The 20,564-nt window shown below is 46.0% G+C and overlaps 2 protein-coding genes across 2 annotated transcripts in view; one reads left to right on the top strand and one right to left on the bottom strand.

Moving 5' to 3' along the window:
• Positions 1 to 15,821, bottom strand: part of vwc2 (von Willebrand factor C domain containing 2) — a gene marked incomplete at both ends in the record, with an annotated part of 29,516 nt that extends 13,695 nt beyond the window's left edge. Inside the window, 2 exons of the mRNA XM_083775067.1 lie at positions 11,642 to 11,771; positions 14,988 to 15,821. Coding sequence (XP_083631193.1) covers positions 11,642 to 11,771; positions 14,988 to 15,821 — 964 coding nt within the window. The remainder of the gene's footprint in view (positions 1 to 11,641; positions 11,772 to 14,987) is intronic.
• fignl1 (fidgetin-like 1) overlaps positions 1 to 20,564 on the top strand; it is a 189,583-nt gene that overhangs the window by 97,530 nt on the left and 71,489 nt on the right. The window lies entirely within an intron of this gene.

Raw genomic sequence — 20,564 nt, 5'->3', positions numbered from 1 at the left:
AGGCAGAGGTAAATCTCTGCCTGTGTGTCTGTAGTTCAACTTCAAGTATCTCAAGAACTGTCTGTACGACCCACTTCAAACGGCTTGCTGCGCACGTTACTGATGACCCAAAGGACTGCCGTGTCCGGCATTGTAATAATAATAATAATAATCATAATACTATTAAATTAATGTATGTTGGACTAGGCACTAGTCTAATACTTTAACCAACTAGTCGACTATTCAACTAGTCGACTAGTCATACACTAGTCGACCTTGTTGGTACTAGTTTTTTCCCCGATTTTGTAGGCCTCAAGATCAGGTAGATCAGGGGTGGGCAACTGGCGGCCCGGGGGCCACATGCGGCCCCCACCTTCACTTAATGTGGCCCTCAGGTTAATATCAGAATACCGATATAACATTGGTTCCAGCTGTTTACAATTCCACAGCATGCAAACATGACCTGCTTTAATTACTTCAGTCTAAATTAGTAGCTCAATGCTCAACACACGTATAATTAAAGGCATTTGAAATTACATAAAAATGTAAATTTTCAGGATTCCAATTCGAATATAGTATATAGTAATATATCTATATAGTAATATAATATATATGAGCTTGTAGATCGGCTATTTTTGCAACGACAGTAATATATGGCCCTGGGGAGTGAGTGTGGAAATATAGTGGCCCTCTCCATGGTCAAAGTTGCCCACCCCTGAGGTAGATTATAGTTATAGTCACAAAATGTACAAATATATATATATTTTTTATCCCATTCTGACCTGAGATCAGATTCATACGAGGTTTCCACTGGACACACACTGGTCTGATTAACCCATTCTGACCTGAGATCAGATTCATACGAGGTTTCCACTGGACACACACTGGTCAGATTAACCCATTCTGACCTGAGATCAGATTAAAAAAATGTCAGTCGTTCTTCGATTTTTCTAAAATAGCAGACCTACAAGCTCATAGCGCGCCACTTGGTGGCGCGCTATGAGCTTGTAGATCTGCTATTTTTCAATAGCTAAAGCGTAACATGATGCCAACACAAAAATGGGTTCCCGTTCAGAATGGGTTAACATAATAGGTAGTTGTAAACAACTAGTCGACTAGTAAAAATAACTAGAAGTTACTTAGAAGACCCTATGAATCCATTTCCATGGTCCAAGATATCATTTTGGCTATTTTGTGTAGGTGAACAATATTTCTGCAGTGTGCATGGGTCAAGAGGACATCTCTTCATCAGACATGTATATTTCTGCAGTGTGCATGGGTCAAGAGGACATCTCTTCATCAGACATGTATATTTCTGCAGTGTGCATGGGTCAAGAGGTCATCTCTTCATCAGACATGTATATTTCTGCAGTGTGCATGGGTCAAGAGGTCATCTCTTCATCAGACATGTATATTTCTGCAGTGTGCATGGGTCAAGAGGTCATCTCTTCATCAGACATGTATATTTCTGCAGTGTGCATGGGTCAAGAGGACATCTCTTCATCAGACATGTATATTTCTGCAGTGTGCATGGGTCAAGAGGACATCTCTTCATCAGACATGTATATTTCTGCAGTGTGCATGGGTCAAGAGGACATCTCTTCATCAGACATGTATATTTCTGCAGTGTGCATGGGTCAAGAGGACATCTCTTCATCAGACATGTATATTTCTGCAGTGTGCATGGGTCAAGAGGACATCTCTTCATCAGACATGTATATTTCTGCAGTGTGCATGGGTCAAGAGGACATCTCTTCATCAGACATGTATATTTCTGCAGTGTGCATGGGTCAAGAGGACATCTCTTCATCAGACATGTATATTTCTGCAGTGTGCATGGGTCAAGAGGACATCTCTTCATCAGACATGTATATTTCTGCAGTGTGCATGGGTCAAGAAGAGGACATCTCTTCATCAGACATGTATATTTCTGCAGTGTGCATGGGTCAAGAGGACATCTCTTCATCAGACATGTATATTTCTGCAGTGTGCATGGGTCAAGAGGACATCTCTTCATCAGACATGTATATTTCTGCAGTGTGCATGGGTCAAGAGGACATCTCTTCATCAGACATGTATATTTCTGCAGTGTGCATGGGTCAAGAGGACATCTCTTCATCAGACATGTATATTTCTGCAGTGTGCATGGGTCAAGAGGACATCTCTTCATCAGACATTCCCATATTTTACATAATATATTAATCATCCCGTGTGGACGTGAGCAGTGGTAGGAAACCAAGCTGAAAACGGGAATGAAACCATTTAAATGCAACATAATTATTACACATTTTACGTTAACCCATTTAGGCCTGACATAAAAAATAAAATAAAAGTCTTCACAATCCTGACAGTTTTCTGAAATACCTTCATGTTTCTGTATCAGTGGTGCTCAATATTTCATGTCAAGGACCCCAAAAATGATATGTAATTGGCCACCGACCCCCATCTGAAAATATGTTGTTCCAGGGACCCCCCCAGAAGCAAAGATTTGAGTTAAAAACATTCGCTCTGAAAGAATACATATTCAAAGATTTGCACCACATCTTCACGATAAATAAAAAAAATAGCAGACCTACAAGCTCGTAGCGCGGCACTCGGTGCCGCGCTATGAGCTTGTAGATCTGCTATTTTTCAATAGCTTAAAGTATAACAGAATGCTTAGTTAAAACACCAAAAGGGGTTCCCCGCCCAAAATGGATTAATGAGCAAAAGAAGGAGATGATGAGAACCTGTTTCCATTTCAGCGGGCTGCTATTCACACACAGCTGTTCTTTGATATTCATGAACAACTGTCTGGGGTGGATGTTAGCGATCGCTCCTCACTTTCATCTCTCTCCCCTGGCCCTTCCTCCAGTGTCTGCTCGCCTCGCACACGGCCCCGACAACATGTGTGAAACCGGGTGCTCCGCCATGAGCGCTAATTTAGCCCGCGATAATGACAGTACATAATTGATGAACTTATCAAACTCCATAACTCTGGAATAATAGCGCAATATGCTTTATAGTGATATTGTGAAATCACGAAACAAAGAGATGCACCGTTAATTGTGGGGCAGTGTTGTTTTTGGCAGCAAATTTCTATTTTAGTTTTAGTCATATAGTCTCTTGAATAGTTTTCGACGCGTCGCAGGCTATAGCGCGACGGGTTGTGAGATTGTAGAACTGCTATTTTCAGCATGCAACCTATAGCATAAAACTGGATCTCTTGTCCGCCAGTCCCTCCCAACAACAGTTCTTATTTGTTTGATGAAATTGTCAGCATATTTAGTCTTAGTTTTAGTCATCATAGATTCGTTTCCATTTAGTTTTCATCCGTGAAAAAAGGTAGTCGGCGAACATTTTTTGTCTTAGTTTTAGTCGACGAAAACAACACTGTTGATTTATACTACAAAAATCACACCTGTGTGAAGTGAGGGGCGCTCTTATCATCGTACATCATCATGCTGTAACATGTCGATTTGCTCGTCCACATATGATGTAGATTCTCCATTCATTTTCAACGGGAATTTGTGGAGTTTGTGTAAGAGACGAATATCTACACAAATAGCTGAATAGCGGCCCTCATAAATGTCTAGAGTTCTGGCTGAAACACATGCCGAGACGTGTGTCAGCTGGAAAATGGCCTGAATTAGGTTTATAGATGAGATAACGCTCAGAGCACCAACCAAACTTATTCTATTATCTTGAACACTTAAAGTGTCTATTGATTTAAGCTTGGCTGATATGATAAGCCCCCCCCCCCCCAAATAAACCCCACGATAGAATCTCATCTTCTCCTTCTAATTCTACCTCGCGGGTAGCCATTAGCAACGAGGGGAGGCTGTGGCGACTTTGATGTCACACTTCAGATGCATCACAGTTCTCTAGAGGTCTTAACATCTGTCTGCCCTTCGCACAGCATCTGTATAGGCAAGTCAGACAAACAACAAGATTACAGGCAAAACTCCTCTGCATTTATGTGAGAGAATCCATAGTCCATCACAGAACTGCAGCTATTAACCCATGCTGACCTGAGATCAGATTCAAAAAATGTCTTCTACATTCTGACCTGAGATCAGATTCTAAAAATGTCTTCTATGTCAGTCGCTCTTCGATTTTTCAAAAATAGCAGACCTACAAGCTCGTAGCGCGCCACTCTGTGGCACGCTATGAGCTTGTAGCAGGTAGCAGGGAGACAGCAACAGGAAAGAAGCTGTTCCTGAGCCTACTAGTACGGGAGAAGAGTCTGTGGTTTGGATGAGAGGGGTCTTTCACTATACCTCTCGCCCCAATCACTTCCCCACCCAGACTTTTCCTGCCCAAACCGGCAACCTTTTGGGCAACAAGGGCGCTCCTCTAAACCTTAGGCAACGCGCACTTTCATCTATTTAGTCTATTTTAATCCATTTTGACCTGAGATCAGATGTCTTCTACATCCTGACAGTTTTCTGAAAAAGCCATGTTTCTATGTCAGTGGTTCTTCGATTTTTCAAAAATAGCAGACCTACAAGCTCATAGCGCGCCACTCGGTGGCGCGCTATGAGCTTGTAGATCTGCTATTTTTCAATAGCTAAAGCATAACATGATGCTAACAACAAAAGGGGTTCCCGCCGAAAATGGGTTAACAAGGCCACGAAAACCACTGTGGCGATAAAAGCTCAAACTCCAGACATTTCAATGCCATCGAGATAAAAACAATATGAAGATATCACCAGAGACGGTTTCCGTATCACAGTGAGAATCAGTTTACTGTACAGTACGTGACTGGAAATGTGTGAGAGCAAAACCTTGGAACTGGAAAGTCATGAAAATGGCTGCAATATTCATATAGAGACACTATTTTAGGTACACGTGTAAAAAGCATTGACACAGGTAATTGAAGAATAAATAATAATAATTGAAGAAGAAATTCAGTGATACTAGTATTTCTTGCTCAACTGTGCACTGTGGTGTACTGTTTATTTATTATTATTATTTTTATACATGAACCATACTCAACAAATGGTAATGTGTGGTAAGCTTATGGTAATACGGACTAATGCCACAGAGCCTCGATTCATTTTAAAACCCACAAATCCCCATTGCCTGAATAGGCACATGGATTTGTTGGGAGGTTTGAATATACACATGCACACACTCGGTTTCAGTCGGTCACATGCACATCGACGTCTCTCCGTTATATCTGTCTCTTTCAGATTGATGTGTCTCTAAAAGCGCCCCGGCAAAAATCCACTGGGCATTCTCACGGGGAAGATATGGAGCGCTGCCAAAACTCTTCCACAAAGCACGCGGTAATCTCTCGGTGAGCACTCGGTAATTTCAATAAGTGTGAACAAAAGGCCATTAGTTTCCCCTTGATGTTTTGCAGACATTGTCAGATATTGATATAGTGAATGTTGGAGTAACACCTGGCCGACTTTTGCTGTCGTTTACTTTCCGTTTTTCCAATCAGGCTTCGCTGTTGTCATTTCGATTACTTTGTTTGCGCTCTGTTTGTTTCTCTGCGGGTGAAAAGTTTGTGTATAATATAAAGCCTCCTGGGACTTGTTCAATATTTTCTCGGTGTTTAATATTTTATGTGAAAATAAACAAACCTCGACAGGAACGAGCTGTTACCTCAAAGCTTAACCCATTTTGGGCGCCACATAGCGCATAGCGCATATAGCGCTCATAGCGCGCCACGAGCTTGTAGGTCTGATATTTTTGAAAAATCGAAGAACGGCTGACATAGAAACATAGCTTTTTCAGAAAACTGTCAGGATGTAGAAGACATTTATAGAATCTGATCTCAGGTCAGAATGGCTTAAAGTCTCGCTATGTAATGTTTGTGTACGGTAGAGCAGAGGTTCCCAACCACCGGGCCGCGGACCGGTGCCGGGCCGCGGGACATGTCCCACCGGTACACGCAGTGGGACATGTCCCACCGGTACACGCAGTGGGACATGTCCCACCGGTACACGCAGTGGGACATGTCCCACCGGTACACGCAGTGGGACATGTCCCACCAGTACACGCAGTGGGACATGTCCCACCGGTACACGCAGTGGGACATGTCCCACCGGTACACGCAGTGGGACATGTCCCACCGGTACACGCAGTGGGACATGTCCCACCGGTACACACAGTGGGACATGTCCCACTGTGTGTACCGGTGGGACATGTCCCACCAGTACACGCAGTGGGACATGTCCCACCGGTACACGCAGTGGGACATGTCCCACTGGTACACACAGTGGGACATGTCCCACCGGTACACGCAGTGGGACATGTCCCACCGGTACACGCAGTGGGACATGTCCCACCGGTACACACAGTGGGACATGTCCCACCGGTACACGCAGTGGGACATGTCCCACCGGTACACGCAGTGGGACATGTCCCACCGGTACACGCAGTGGGACATGTCCCACCGGTACACGCAGTGGGACATGTCCCACTGCGTGTACCAGTGGGACATGTCCCACCGGTACACGCAGTGGGACATGTCCCACCGGTACACGCAGTGGGACATGTCCCACCAGTACACGCAGTGGGACATGTCCCACCGGTACACGCAGTGGGACATGTCCCACCGGTACACGCAGTGGGACATGTCCCACCGGTACACGCAGTGGGACATGTCCCACCGGTACACGCAGTGGGACATGTCCCACCGGTACACGCAGTGGGACATGTCCCACCGGTACACGCAGTGGGACATGTCCCACCGGTACACGCAGTGGGACATGTCCCACCGGTACACGCAGTGGGACATGTCCCACCAGTACACGCAGTGGGACATGTCCCACCTGTACACGCAGTGGGACATGTCCCACCAGTACACGCAGTGGGACATGTCCCACTGCGTGTACTGGTGGGACATGTCCCACCAGTACACGCAGTGGGACATGTCCCACCGGTACACGCAGTGGCGTGCACAGACATGTAGAGGGGCAGGGGCTCAAGTGAAAAAAGGGCACCTTGTGCAGCGCGTGGAACCGGCCGGTTGCCTTAATAGTGTGAGATTTATAGATTTTGGGGCATAAATAATATATTGAAGCATTTTTTTTTAATCAAGAATTGATCAATGTCACCATGGTCCACATGTTGTACACTGTGCGTCAAGACGACTGGATTAAGGTTGGTGAGGTGTGCATTAAAACGACTGGATTAAGGTTGGTGAGGGGTGCGTTAAAACGACTGGATTAAGGTTGGTGAGGGGTGCATTAAAACGACTGGATTAAGGTTAATAGCAATTAACTTAAAAAAGGCAAACTAAAGGCCCATAAGTTATACACCATTACTTAAACCATATACATTTCATATTTCAAGCACCACTTTACAACCACATTTACAGGCCTATAATTAGAAAAGCTACAATATTATAAAACCAGAACCCACACACCCCTCTCCTCTCTACAGCACCTCCCAATCAACAGGAGGCTTTCCATCACCGGAGAGGACAGGTGACTCAACAATCAGTTGAACATCACGTGTAAAATAATTGCAATGTCCATGCTCAGGAATTAGAATTAGAATATAGTCGAGACATATGAAACACAACATTCCCATGCTGGCCAGCAATGATTAATTGGAAGCAATTGTGTATTCAGATGAGTGTGTGTGCATTATTGTCCCTGTTTGTCTCTTAGAGGGCACGGGCTGCCCTGTGGCCGTGACACACAGTATGCAGAATGCGTACATCTCAAACCAAAGCACCGAGTCAGTACAAAAACTGTTACTTTGTGGACGATCCATGACAAAGCATTACACTGGTTTACAGTACAAATATATTCTGTTATCACATTCTGCTCAGTGAGAGGCAGTATGCGCCAAAAAGGCACTCGAATCAGCTCTCAAAAAAAAAAACTCCAAATAAAAGCACACTTTTTTTTTAGCAAAATCATTCACCTTTGCAGAGTCGACATGAAATGGTCGTTCAATCAAACAGAACACAAAAAGAGGTATTTACAGCCCACTGGCCAGGTTGGCTCTATCAAGCTCTGCTCTAGTCTAGTCTATAGTCTATAGTCTGCTCTGCTCACTACAAACCTACATTACCCCATTCTGACCTGAGATCAGATTCATACGAGGTTTCTGCCGGACACACACTGGTCTGATGAACCCATTCTGACCTGAGATCAGATTCTAAAAATGTCAGTCGCTCTTCGATTTTTCAAAAATAGCCGACCTACAAGCTCGTATCGCGCCACTCGGTGGCGCGATATGAGCTTGTAGATCTGCTATTTTTCAATAGCTAAAGCATAACATGATGCCGACACCAAAATGGGTGCCCGTTCAGAATGGGTTAATGCTGCGCAGTGGCAGGTGCTCCTTATAAAGGCTAGGCTCCTCCCATTTGGACAAAACCAACCTCGGATTGATTACGCAATCGAACCAGTGCATCCAATGTCCAGAGACATCACAACATAACCATCATTTTAAAGTGTCACATACTACTTATAAATGATCCACATAATTAAGTTAAGTTAAGAGTTCTCTAAACAAACCCTCCCACTGTTGGCATGTACCCCACACACCCCCCCCCCCCCCCCCACACAGCTGGTAGTTGCTCCCTTCAATGGAGTGTAGCAATCAATTATCAATCAACAAACACAATAAACGATGTCAAACAAATCTCATTCTCTGCAGCAAATAATAATTCAAATCCTGCTTGTTAACTTATTCAAAATGTACTCAAGTAAAAGTACAAAAGTATCAGCATCAAAATGTACTTAAAGTAGTAAAAGTAAAAGTACACTCCTATTACAGTATATGTCCCATTTCACAAAATGTGTACAACATCTTTTGAGAATAGCAGATGCGACGCATTGTGAGCTTGTAGATCTGCCATTTTCTAATGGCCTAATCTAATGCATATAGGGGCTGAAGTCGTTGTTGTATGTTTTCTAATCAAAAGTAAAATCTCCAAAGTAAACTATAGTAACTAAAGTTTTCATATTATTGTCGTAAGTAAATTTGCCTCTGAGATGTAGTGGAGTAGAAGTAAAGGTATTGGGTGCCCGCTGGTGCATGCTTTGGCCTCTAATATGGAACCCAGATAGTTAATTAATTTTTTCGGCCTTGCTGAGATTACTGTGTGACCCAAAGGGAATGGATTGGGTTTCGACCCAGGTGTTCTGCGGTCGTTTGTGTAGATTCTAGATTGTTCAGAGGGTTAGGGTTAGCTTTTTCAACCTGCAATTTGTCCAGCAGAGCCGAGGCCCGAGTCATCCGCCAACAACAGTAACGAATTGCAGTCACAAGCTTATGTGAAGTCACTAGTATGCTTCCTTGTGGAATGCCACAGCTCGCTGGGGTGGGGGTGGGGGGTGTGTGTGTGTGTGTGGGGGGGGGGGGGGTGGACGACAGTGTTCCGTTCACCTCCACCATCTGTTCTCTCCCCTCCAGGTAGGATTGCACTCAGCTCACTGAAGTGCTATCAAAACCAATTGCTTTTAGCTGATCAATCAATATAGCGTGATTCATGGTGTCAAAGGCCATTTTGGAGGCGTGACCATGATGCATGGCCGGATACCGATACAGTATCGACTATCGGGACGTCTCTACTTGTAAGGAACACATTTTACAGGCATATATTATTAGAGTAATACAGTAATCAAAATCAATAGATCAAATCAATGGCATATATAGTGACTTTCAAAAGTGCTACTGTATAGCAAGCAACGTTTACAGTTCTCTCAAATTCCAGCGATTGATGTTTAAAATGTAGGCTTACTGTACATCTACTAATGTACATACTGCATGCACTTATGTACAGTTTGTACACACATTCTTTGGAGACAGTGCAATATCTGCTAATGGCTAGAAGTCTACATTTGACTGGCCTGACCTTTTGAGGCTCCAAGTTGTAGATAAATATTAATAATGCAAGTCATGGTTCTTTTTGCTGAAGGAGGCAATTTTGCTGACGTTGCCACGTTGCATTAGAGTGACACCAAGGAAACAAGGGGACACGATCTAGGACATGCTGTCTGAAATCATCAGAAACAACTTCAGATAATCTACCCTGAACTGGAAAAACTTCCCCTAAGATGCGGCAATGTCTTGGAAAACAATGGGATCTCATCCACCCCAGGAGCTCAAATGCTGAACCTATAACTGTAACTCCACCCAGGCCAACGGACGAGACAGTATAGCAAATCTAGCAATGGATTTAACCAATTTTGGGGCGGGAACTCCTTTTCGCCAACGTACCAGACAGTAGCAAAACTAGCAATGGATTTAAAACATATCATGTTATGCTACTAGAGAAATTGTATCTGATATGAACTGCCTGGTATCCATCTGAATACTTTACTGATGCTGAATGTTTAGGCAACATTGTCCACAAGCACCAATGTTAATACAGTTTTAAAATAGTTTGATAGATGTTCTGCCTATCACTCCGACACCAGTAGTCAGTGATAAAGTTAGCCAGCAGCTATAGCTATTATCGATGCGATGCGATGCGATGCGATGCGATGCGATACGATACGATACGATGCATTGACCCCTGGAGGGAAAGTCAGGTGTAAAAAATGTGATGATGAGTACAAACTTCCAATGGTAAAATCCTTTGTCAACACGTTTTCTCCCAGCCCTCCAGGCCAAAGGGTGGCGTTATAGTGCCAGAGAAACCCACGTTATGAGATTACAAGACGGGTCACTTCCTGCCCGCCACCGAAAGTGATAGCCCTCCATATTTGAGCCACATTCTCATTCTAGGGCGGCGGTGCTTCGACGCGCGGTGGACGACCTTTCTTAGCGTGATCAAAGTTTAGACTTTTATAAGGTCTCAAAGATCGTGGTTTGTCTCATTTTGAGGAGAAAAAGGACTATTAAGCGTGCACACGGCCGCGTGCGCGTCGGATCCGTCTGGAGGCTGTCTAACAAGTCATAAATGTAATAATAATCATAATTTGAATTATTGGATTAAATGACAATAAAGAAATAGTGATATGTTGATGTCGCTATATCACTGTTTTTCCCATTTGCACTTTTGACTGTCCAGGTTTCAGCCTCCAGGTAGAAACTCTAATACAAAGGGAAGACAATCATTGATTGCACATACAGTAACAACCACACGTGTTTAAAGAGGTACTGTCACCTGAAAAAAACTGGAAACATTACCAAAATCACGGCACTCCATCTTTAAATCTGGTAAGAAATGGTAAATGGTGCATTTATATAGCGCCTTTATCCAAGGCTTTACATAGATTGTGCATTACATTCACACATTCACACACCGATTGCGGCGGACACCATGCAAGGCACCAACCAGCACATCGGGAGCAATTTGGGGTTCAGTGTCTTTGCCCAAGGACACTTCGACATGTAGACAGGAGGAGCCGGGATTCGAACCGCCGACCCATGGATCATTGGACGACCTGCTCTACCTCCTGAGCCACATATTTGAAGGACATTAACAATGACATAACATTTCAATTGATTTGTTCCAAAGAAGAGCCATGGATTTGTCACTGGACGACGGTGACAAAAAACATTTCCAATTCCATTTTCAAGGTCTGTGGTCACGGTTGGCGCTCGCCGCGGAACACTGTCAAGGACTGCAGCGAGGGGGGGGGGGGGGGGGGGGGCCTGCAGTACCATATAGCTTAAATCAATGCAGCTGCATGCACCGTAGCTAGCTGCACAATGACGGTGTGTGACGTACGTATAAACGCAGAGATATCACTCTTACCGCTCTTGCAGATTGGACAACACTGATCAGGCTCGTACTCTGGGTTCACACACTCGGTCTGCGGGCAGGCCGCCACGGAACACAGAACCTCTCCGGTGGGCTCACAGCGGCACTTCTCGCACGGCGACACCTGGAGAGGAGGCGAGACGGAGATACTAATCAACACCACCACAAAAACCCTGTCTTTTCGACTTAATTAATCAGTATCGAGTTCCCTCCTCTTTTGTTGCCTGTCTGTGCCTATCACGCTTTCTCCATCTCCCCCCTCCCTGCATACACACACAGTCACACACACACACACACACACACACACACACACACACACACACCTGTCGGCGCGTCTAGTTAACAAAAGTGTGCACTCATTGTGTGAGACCTGCATCAGCACGGGAGGGCCCATCCGACGAGAGTCTTTATTGGAAATGAATGGTTCATTTCAGGGAGTGCCGAGTGGAGGAATGAACTTCAGTATACAATCAAGGAAAATGGGGAAATCAATAGGGAATCGGAGACGAACCAAAAGATGCCTCCAATTTTCGCCTGCCCCGTGAACAGAGTATACACAATTGCCTTGGTTAACCGAGCTCTTATGAACGGAGAACAGTGTGGGACAGAGTCAGGAGCTGATGATGATAACAGCCCCTGATTGCTCCCCTCATCTGGCTCCTGTATTCCTCTGCTGAAAGCCGGCGTGCTTCTTGCGGCCACTTGTAGGCGAGGTGTTCTGTGGTTGTCGATTCTGTGAAAGACCGAGCACTGCAGTCGAACGGCCTGAAATGCTGCAATCAACCATAAAGCCCCCTGCCTGTGTCTATGTGACACGCACTCACTCGCACGCACGCACGCAGGCAGGCACGCTCACTCGCACGCACGCACGCACGCACACAACACAACACAACACAACACAACACAACACAACACAACACAACACATGTCACAAATTACATCTTCTTAGGTTATGCTGGCACTAGTCTCGCATTGTCAGACTACTCCACAATATTCTGAATGCTAGTAGAGTATGCAACTATACACCTACACCGAAATCCTTTCACGAAAATATATAATTTATTTTTTATTTCCATTAATGCACTAAGCAGCAAGCTAAATGCTTTTGATTTATAATGGGATACATTTGAGCGCCTCATAGAGAGAAGCATTTAATAAGGGACGATTAGCTAAATGTGTGGCGAAAACTGCATACCATGTAGTTTCATAAAGATATATCACATAATTATACATTAAGCCAACTCCCTTGGGAACCTGGTGACAGCTGCTGCATTAAACAAATAGCGGGTTTAGCGTATTACGCGCCGTGGAACCCTGGATTAAACAATTAGACGCCGTCAAAGTGTTAATGGTACCCCGACTTTCAGCAGCTGTCACAAAGCTTCCCAAAGGGAGTTGGCTTGGAACACATTTATATGTGATAGTAGATGTTGTAATATACAACATGCTGTGTACTGATACTTGGTACTTGTACGTGAATATGCAATGTACTTATATGTATGGTGCACTGCCTGAACTCTAAACCTACTTTAGGGCTGTGTTAGGGCACGCTGAAGGCCGCGTGCTGGCAGGCAGTGATTGTGATGTCTAGTCAGTGACGTCATTAGGACATGAAGTATCCAAGCTATATATGATTCTGTATGTGTAATAAACTGTGTGAATGAATTAATGTGACCAAGTCTTCGTGTCATGTTAATCTCTTCTCCCGGGCCGGCCTGTCCGTCTTGCCCATGGAAATGCCAAAGGTCGTCACACACCAGAACGTTTTTGATGATCGACGGTTCGATATAAATTTGTTTCGATCTTCGACGCTTCGAAACCCAACGGGGGGGGGGGGGGGGGGGGTGCGAGATGCGCGATGCGAGGCGCGCACCTTAAACAATAGCGGAGAGAAAGGCATGCTTGGATTGGTCTCATTTATTTACAACGATAAGCATTGAAGCAACAACTGTTGCAGCCTTCATGAAAGCAGTGACGCACAAATAATTAGGCTTAATAAAACAAGTCAACTGCCAGACGCAGGCATTACCTTTAAAAAAAAAATATATATAGCCTATAATCAAAGCTTCTCTTCCGATTGAAACTCAGATGTGAAAACACCAAAAAAAGCACCAGTCCTGGAGCTCCAGGCGCGCTAATTTGCGCCGCGGTCTACGCCGCTCTCAGACCCTTCCGACGAGGCTCTTTCTTGGGGTAGAAAAGTGTGGATGACCGCGGCTCAAATTAGCGCGCCTGGAGCCCAGGAGGTCAGGGGCCTTTTCCCCTGTCCCATGCGTGATTCGCCGCGGATTTTTCTCCGCGGATTTTTCGCCCCACTTGGGCCATCCCATATGTGTTCTTTGTTTTCCTTGCATATTCTAAAATGCAACCACACTTTAGATTTATTTTGTGGCGGCATGAGTGCAGGCTGCTGTGTGTGTGTGTGTGTGTGTGTTACCACCACGAGTGAGGGGGAGAGGGGAGGAGGCGTTGCGGTGCTGCGAGGCGCGAGCATGGCTCGCGGACCAAATGGGGCCGTCTCGCGGACCAAAAGCGGACGTTTTTTTTTAAATGACTATTCGATTCAAAATTTAAAAATCGATTCCCGTGCGTATCGATTGAACATCGATTAATCGATTTTTTTGGGTCAGCCCTAGATAGTAGACACCTTCATGAACACATGTGTGACGAAAGCTAGTGGTAAGCATTTTAGTATTTTAGACAATGTTGTCAAATGTAATACCAATCAAAATGTGATAGACACAAAGCACAGCTTGTGAGGTAACCCAAAAAAAGAGATCCCAACAGAAAGGCATAAGCCCTGCAGGGAACTGTAGGAATCTCTCTTTTCTCTCTCACACTCACTCTGTCCATTTCTCATTGCACGCACGCGCCCACGCACGCCCACACACGCACACGCATCTTCACATCTTGGAGGAAGTGAAGATACGGTACCGTGCGTGCTTCATCCCCGACTGCACACGTCTCTAGATGCACTTGATATAGGCGACTTACAAAAGGAGTGCATTATTACTATAACTCTCTAACTGTATCAAGTGCTCATGCCTTCAACTGAAAACACTCTCTTTGAAGTTGCATTGTGACATTTTAGCCCCTGGTCATGTGCGAGCTTTGTGCGTGGTAAAAGAAATATACAATTGCTGACCTTTTTTTGCCATTATAAATCTGGCTCTCTCTGCTGCATGGGGCCAGGGAACTGGTTCCTGTGTGTAGTGCCTTTTGACAGACTCCATTATTAAAGCCCGGGCAATGTTCTGTCAGCACTGCAGTTCCTTTAAGTCCCGAGTCTCTGAGCATGTCAGAAAAGTGACTAACTGCAGTTTAACTCAGAGGGGCTCACCTTAAATTCCTCCAGCGAGGCGTAGGTCTTTCCCCGGAACTCGCAGTAGTTCTTCCTCTCCTTGCACTGCGGACAGCAGTGGCTGGTGTCCAGCTTGATGCAGCGAGGGTGGACCCGGGGACAGTCCGGCTTGCTGCACAGCGGCCCCTCGTCCGTGCACAGACACGGGCACGCGGACGGCCCCGGGGTGAACTGCTCGCCGATGGCGAACACGAAGCCGCTCTCGTCCATGCAGCCCTTCCCCCGGTAGTCCGGGTAGGCGTACTCGTCGATGGCGTCCAGGGAGAGGTCCACGTCGCCCCCCGTGGGGCCCTCGTCGTCGATCTGATTGGAGCCGTACTGTTCGCTCCACAGCTCCACAGACTTCGACCGGGAGCCGCCCCGTTTCTGGGAGCCCGAGTTTGGCCGCGGCGTCGCCCCCGCCGCGGTTCGGTTGGCGTCTCCGTCTCGCCCGCCGGCGGCCTCCAAGCCCAGAGCGTTGACTTCCAGCAGGCGCTGCTGCTGCTGCTGCTGCGTGGCGCTGGCCCCCTGCAGCGGCCCGTCAGAGGCCTGCTGCTCGTCCTGCTGTTTCTCCATCTCCGCCCTGCTCTGGGTCAGGAGAAGAACCCTCTGCTGCGTGGCGCTGGCCCCCTGCAGCGGCCCGTCAGAGGCCTGCTGCTCGTCCTGCTGTTTCTCCATCTCCGCCCTGCTCTGGGTCAGGAGAAGAACCCTCTCCAGACGCTCCCGGCTCGCCGGCATGGGTGCGATGGGACCGCACTGAGCGCCGCCGCTGGTCATCAGGAACCACAGGACCAGGAAGGCTCCTTCTGCTGCCATGGTAACGGGGTGTAGCATACCTCCTCCTCCCCCCACCGCCTCCTCGCTGACACACTTCACATCCCAGGTGTGAGCCAGGCCATCTGGAAAGGAGAAGACCACAGTTTGTCACATTTAGCCTCTGTAGCTGTGTTGTTTTTGGGCAGCAAATTTCTATTTTAGTTTTAGTCATAGTCTCTTCAATAGTTTTCACTTCGTTTTAGTCACATTTCAGTCACCTGGAATGTTCTAATGTTTAGTCTAGTTTTAGTCGACTAAATGTCATACGATTTTAGTCGACTAAATCTTCAGTTGATTTAGTCGACTAAAATGTGTTTTGACAGGCCTTTATGTCGTTGTAATGACTTTGGTTGCATGCTGAAAATAGCAGATCTACAATCTTGCAACGCGTCGCAGCGCGACGCGTTGCAAGATTGTAGATCTGCTATTTTCAGCATGCAACCCAGCATAAAACTGGATCTCTTGTCCACTAGTCCCTTCCTAACATTTTAGTCTAGTTTTTATTTGTTGACGAAATTGTCAGTATATTTAGTCTTAGTTTTAGTCATCATAGATTCGTTTTTATTTAGTTTTTGTCAGTGAAAAAAGGTAGTCGACGAACATTTTTCGTCTTAGTTTTAGTCGACGAAAACAACACTGCTGTAGCTGTACCGGTTCAAGAATGTCCAAACATCACATACAGATGTCTGATATTGGTTTTATTTGTCATGCGACTTTCAACTCCTCCAGTCACCAAGACACCGTGAAAACTATACAATAAAGAAACAATGACATTTTGTTCAGTTTTTGAGTCCATACACATTGTAAACAGTAATTAGAGAGTCCACACATGTGCATTCAAATGATCAAACAAATTTTGAGTCCATATTTCTACATTACAGCAACATTAGGCAATTCACAGCAAACACATTACACTCAAAAGAACACAATAAAGAATATGTACCGTGTGCGACCTTTGAACCATGTGCAGATGACTTCATATTTGTCTCTCTCTGACGATCCCAAAAATACAACTTCTCTCCAGGAACTCAGTTCAACCTCTGACCCCTTTACTGACAGCTGACCTCAGTTCAACCTCTGACCCCTTACTGACAGCTGACCTCAGTTCAACCTCTGACCCCTTACTGACAGCTGACCTCAGTTCAACCTCTGACCCCTTACTGACAGCTGACGTCATGTGAGTGACGTGACACTCTAATCATGTGACTCCTTTCGCATAGGGTGCATTTTTACCTTGTGGTATGTTCTTTTAACATATTTATTTATTGCCATTTTTAATTATATTTATTCATAATGAAATCAACCATTTTTTACCCAAGTAAAAAGGTTAATGGTAAAGGTAAATGTTGCACAACCAAAACCATATTTAACCCACTCTGAACGGGAACCCATTTTGGTGTTGGCATCATGTTATGCTTTAGCTATTGAAAAATAGCAGATCTACAAGCTCATAGCGCGCCACCGAGTGGCGCGCTATGAGCTTGTAGGTCTGCTATTTTTGAAAAAATCGAAGAACGACTGACATTTTTAGAATCTGATCTCAGGTCAGAATGGGTTAATCAGACCAGTGTGTGTCCAGTGGAAACCTTGTATGAATCTGATCTCAGGTCAGAATGGGTTAATATCATTTAAGTTTATGCCTGAAACCACTGTCTCTCGCTCTGGGACGGTTACAGCCTCGCTGGCGTTCCCCGCTGTGCCCCAGACAGTTGACCCTCTGCAGCGTTCCCTGCTGTGCCCCAGACAGTTGACCCTCTGCAGCGTTCCCTGCTGTGCCCCAGACAGTTGACCCTCTGCAGCGTTCCCTGCTGTGAACCCAGACAGTTGACCCTCTGCAGCGTTCCCTGCTGTGCCCCAGACAGTTGACCCTCTGCAGCGTTCCCCGCTGTGCCCCAGACAGTTGACCCTCTGCAGCGTTCCCTGCTGTGCCCCAGACAGTTGACCCTCTGCAGCGTTCCCTGCTGTGCCCCAGACAGTTGACCCTCTGCAGCGTTCCCTGCTGTGCCCCAGACAGTTGACCCTCTGCAGCGTTCCCTGCTGTGCCCCCGACAGTTGACCCTCTGCAGCGTTCCCTGCTGTGCCCCAGACAGTTGACCCTCTGCAGCGTTCCCTGCTGTGCTCCAGACAGTTGACCCTCTGCAGCGTTCCCTGCTGTGCCCCAGACAGTTGACCCTCTGCAGCGTTCCCTGCTGTGCTCCAGACAGTTGACCCTCTGCAGCGTTCCCTGCTGTGCCCCAGACAGACAGTTGACCCTCTGCAGCGTTCCCTGCTGTGCCCCAGACAGACAGTTGACCCTCTGCAGCGTTCCCTGCTGTGCCCCAGACAGTTGACCCTCTGCAGCGTTCCCTGCTGTGCCCCAGACAGTTGACCCTCTGCAGCGTTCCCTGCTGTGCCCCAGACAGTTGACCCTCTGCAGCGTTCCCTGCTGTGCCCCAGACAGTTGACCCTCTGCAGCGTTCCCTGCTGTGCTCCAGACAGTTGACCCTCTGCAGCGTTCCCTGCTGTGCCCCAGACAGTTGACCCTCTGCAGCGTTCCCTGCTGTGTCCCAGACAGTTGACCCTCTGCAGCGTTCCCTGCTGTGCCCCAGACAGTTGACCCTCTGCAGCGTTCCCTGCTGTGTCCCAGACAGTTGACCCTCTGCAGCGTTCCCTGCTGTGCCCCAGACAGTTGACCCTCTGCGGCGTTCCCTGCTGTGCCCCAGACAGTTGACCCTCTGCGGCGTTCCCTGCTGTGCCCCAGACAGTTGACCCTCTGCAGCGTTCCCTGCTGTGCCCCAGACAGTTGACCCTCTGCAGCGGTGCAAAAGGATTGGGAATTTGGATGACTTTCGTGGCTCCTATATGCCCGATAGGAACTAAATGGAAAGCGAAATTAAAACTAAGCTATGGCAACTAAAACTAAGACCATGCTGACAATTTCGTCCACAAATAAAAACTAGACTAAAATGTTAGGAAGGGACTATAGTGGACAAAGAGAGACGGTTACAAAGCCTTCTGTCACATTTAGCCTCGTCGCTGACGTTCCCCGCTGTGGCCCCAGTTGACCGCCTGCCGCGGAGCAAAAGGATTTGGACGTCTTCCGTGGCTCTCTATGCCGTCAAGCCGATAGGCCCGGCCCGACACACAGCCGGGCCCGATGCCAGCTTCTCGTTGTATATCCCATTCTGACCGGAGATCAGATTCATACGAGGTTTCCACTGGGACACACACTGGTCTGATTAACCCGTTCTGACTTGAGATCAGATTCTAAAAAATGTCAGTCGTTCTTCGATTTTTTCAAAAATAGCAGACCTACAAGCTCGTATAGCGCCACTCGGTGGCGCGCTATGAGCTTGTAGATCTGCTATTTTTCATACGAGGTTTCCACTGGACACACACTGGTCTGATCAACCCATTCTGACCCGAGATCAGACTCTAAAAATGTCAGTCGTTCTTCGATTTTTCAAAAATAGTAGACCTACAAGCTCGTAGCGAGCTATTTTTCAATAGCTAAAGCATAACACGATGCCAACACCAAAATGGGTTCCCGTTCAGAATGGGATATAGGATCAGTAAATTGGACCGTCACAATTGGACGTATTCATACAGCCTCTGTCGGGGAAATCAATACAGCCTTACACTATAACACTTCTCGGGTCCTCCATGGCTTCCAGCAGTGACGGAGTGAGAGGAAAATGGCAAGAAAAAGCGTGCGAGTGCGTTCTCACTCTCAGAACAATACACGGGACCAAATGATCAATGGCATGCTTTTGGAAATGAATTGCAGTGATGTTACAAAAGGAGAAATTGATTTGAAAATGAAGCGTAATTCTTCCCCCCCAGAAGGATGAATGTTCTATTCTCATAGGAGAAAAGGCCCTATCCATTCTTACGTCAGGAATGATACACCTACAACATGTCATATTTCAGGCTGCTCTAATGGTCTTAAAGGAGAATTCCATGCTAGAAGGCTTTCTTACCTTTATTTGTAGTCGTTACGTCCCCACCAAAGAGGTCCAGGTGTTAATGAATTGAATTGCATTGAATTGAATGGGGCATTCGCTTATTTTCATCGCTCAAAAATCAAATCATTTTCTTTTGTATACTGTATATCCTATTCCTCTCTTCATAATGTAAATATAGTATCCCAAGCGGCACACTTTACTCCTTATTTCGATGGAGATAAGCGAATTAGCACAAAAGCCCAACCCCCATTGAAGGCTTATATTAGGGTAAATAGCCAATAATGCACTTTTGCACAAAATAACACAATAAAATACAAATAAAGGTAAGAAAGCCTTTTAGCATGGAATTCTCCTTTAATTCACCAAACATTCTGTTAGTCCATGTGAGACAGAGGTCAATTATTCCAGGGCCTGTTTTTAGTTACAACTTAGAGAATAATCACTAATATAATTCCTAACTAATGTATAATTTAATTCCCGTTTGTTTTGGCTGTTTTGATTAAATGCAACATCTTGAATTTAAAGTGCCTGCTAATGACTCCGCTCTGTATTCTGTGCTACGTTTCCATTCATTGATCTGTATTCTGTCGTCCATTCATTGTCTTCACACAGAATGATGAATCTCTTTGCTGGGCCTGCCTTTAACCCATTCTGACCTGAGATCAGATTCATACGAGGTTTCCACTGGACACACACTGGTCTGATGAACCCATTCTGACCTGAGATCAGATTCTAAAAATGTCAGTCGTTCTTCGATTATTCAAAAATAGCAGACCTACAAGCTCGTATCGCGCCACTCGGTGGCGCGATATGAGCT

Source organism: Protomyctophum parallelum (genome assembly GCF_964188405.1).
Source record: "Protomyctophum parallelum genome assembly, chromosome: 10".
NCBI lineage: Eukaryota > Metazoa > Chordata > Actinopteri > Myctophiformes > Myctophidae > Protomyctophum > Protomyctophum parallelum.
The sequence above is the reverse complement of the archived record's forward strand: the minus strand, read 5'-3'. Positions and strand labels throughout refer to the sequence as shown.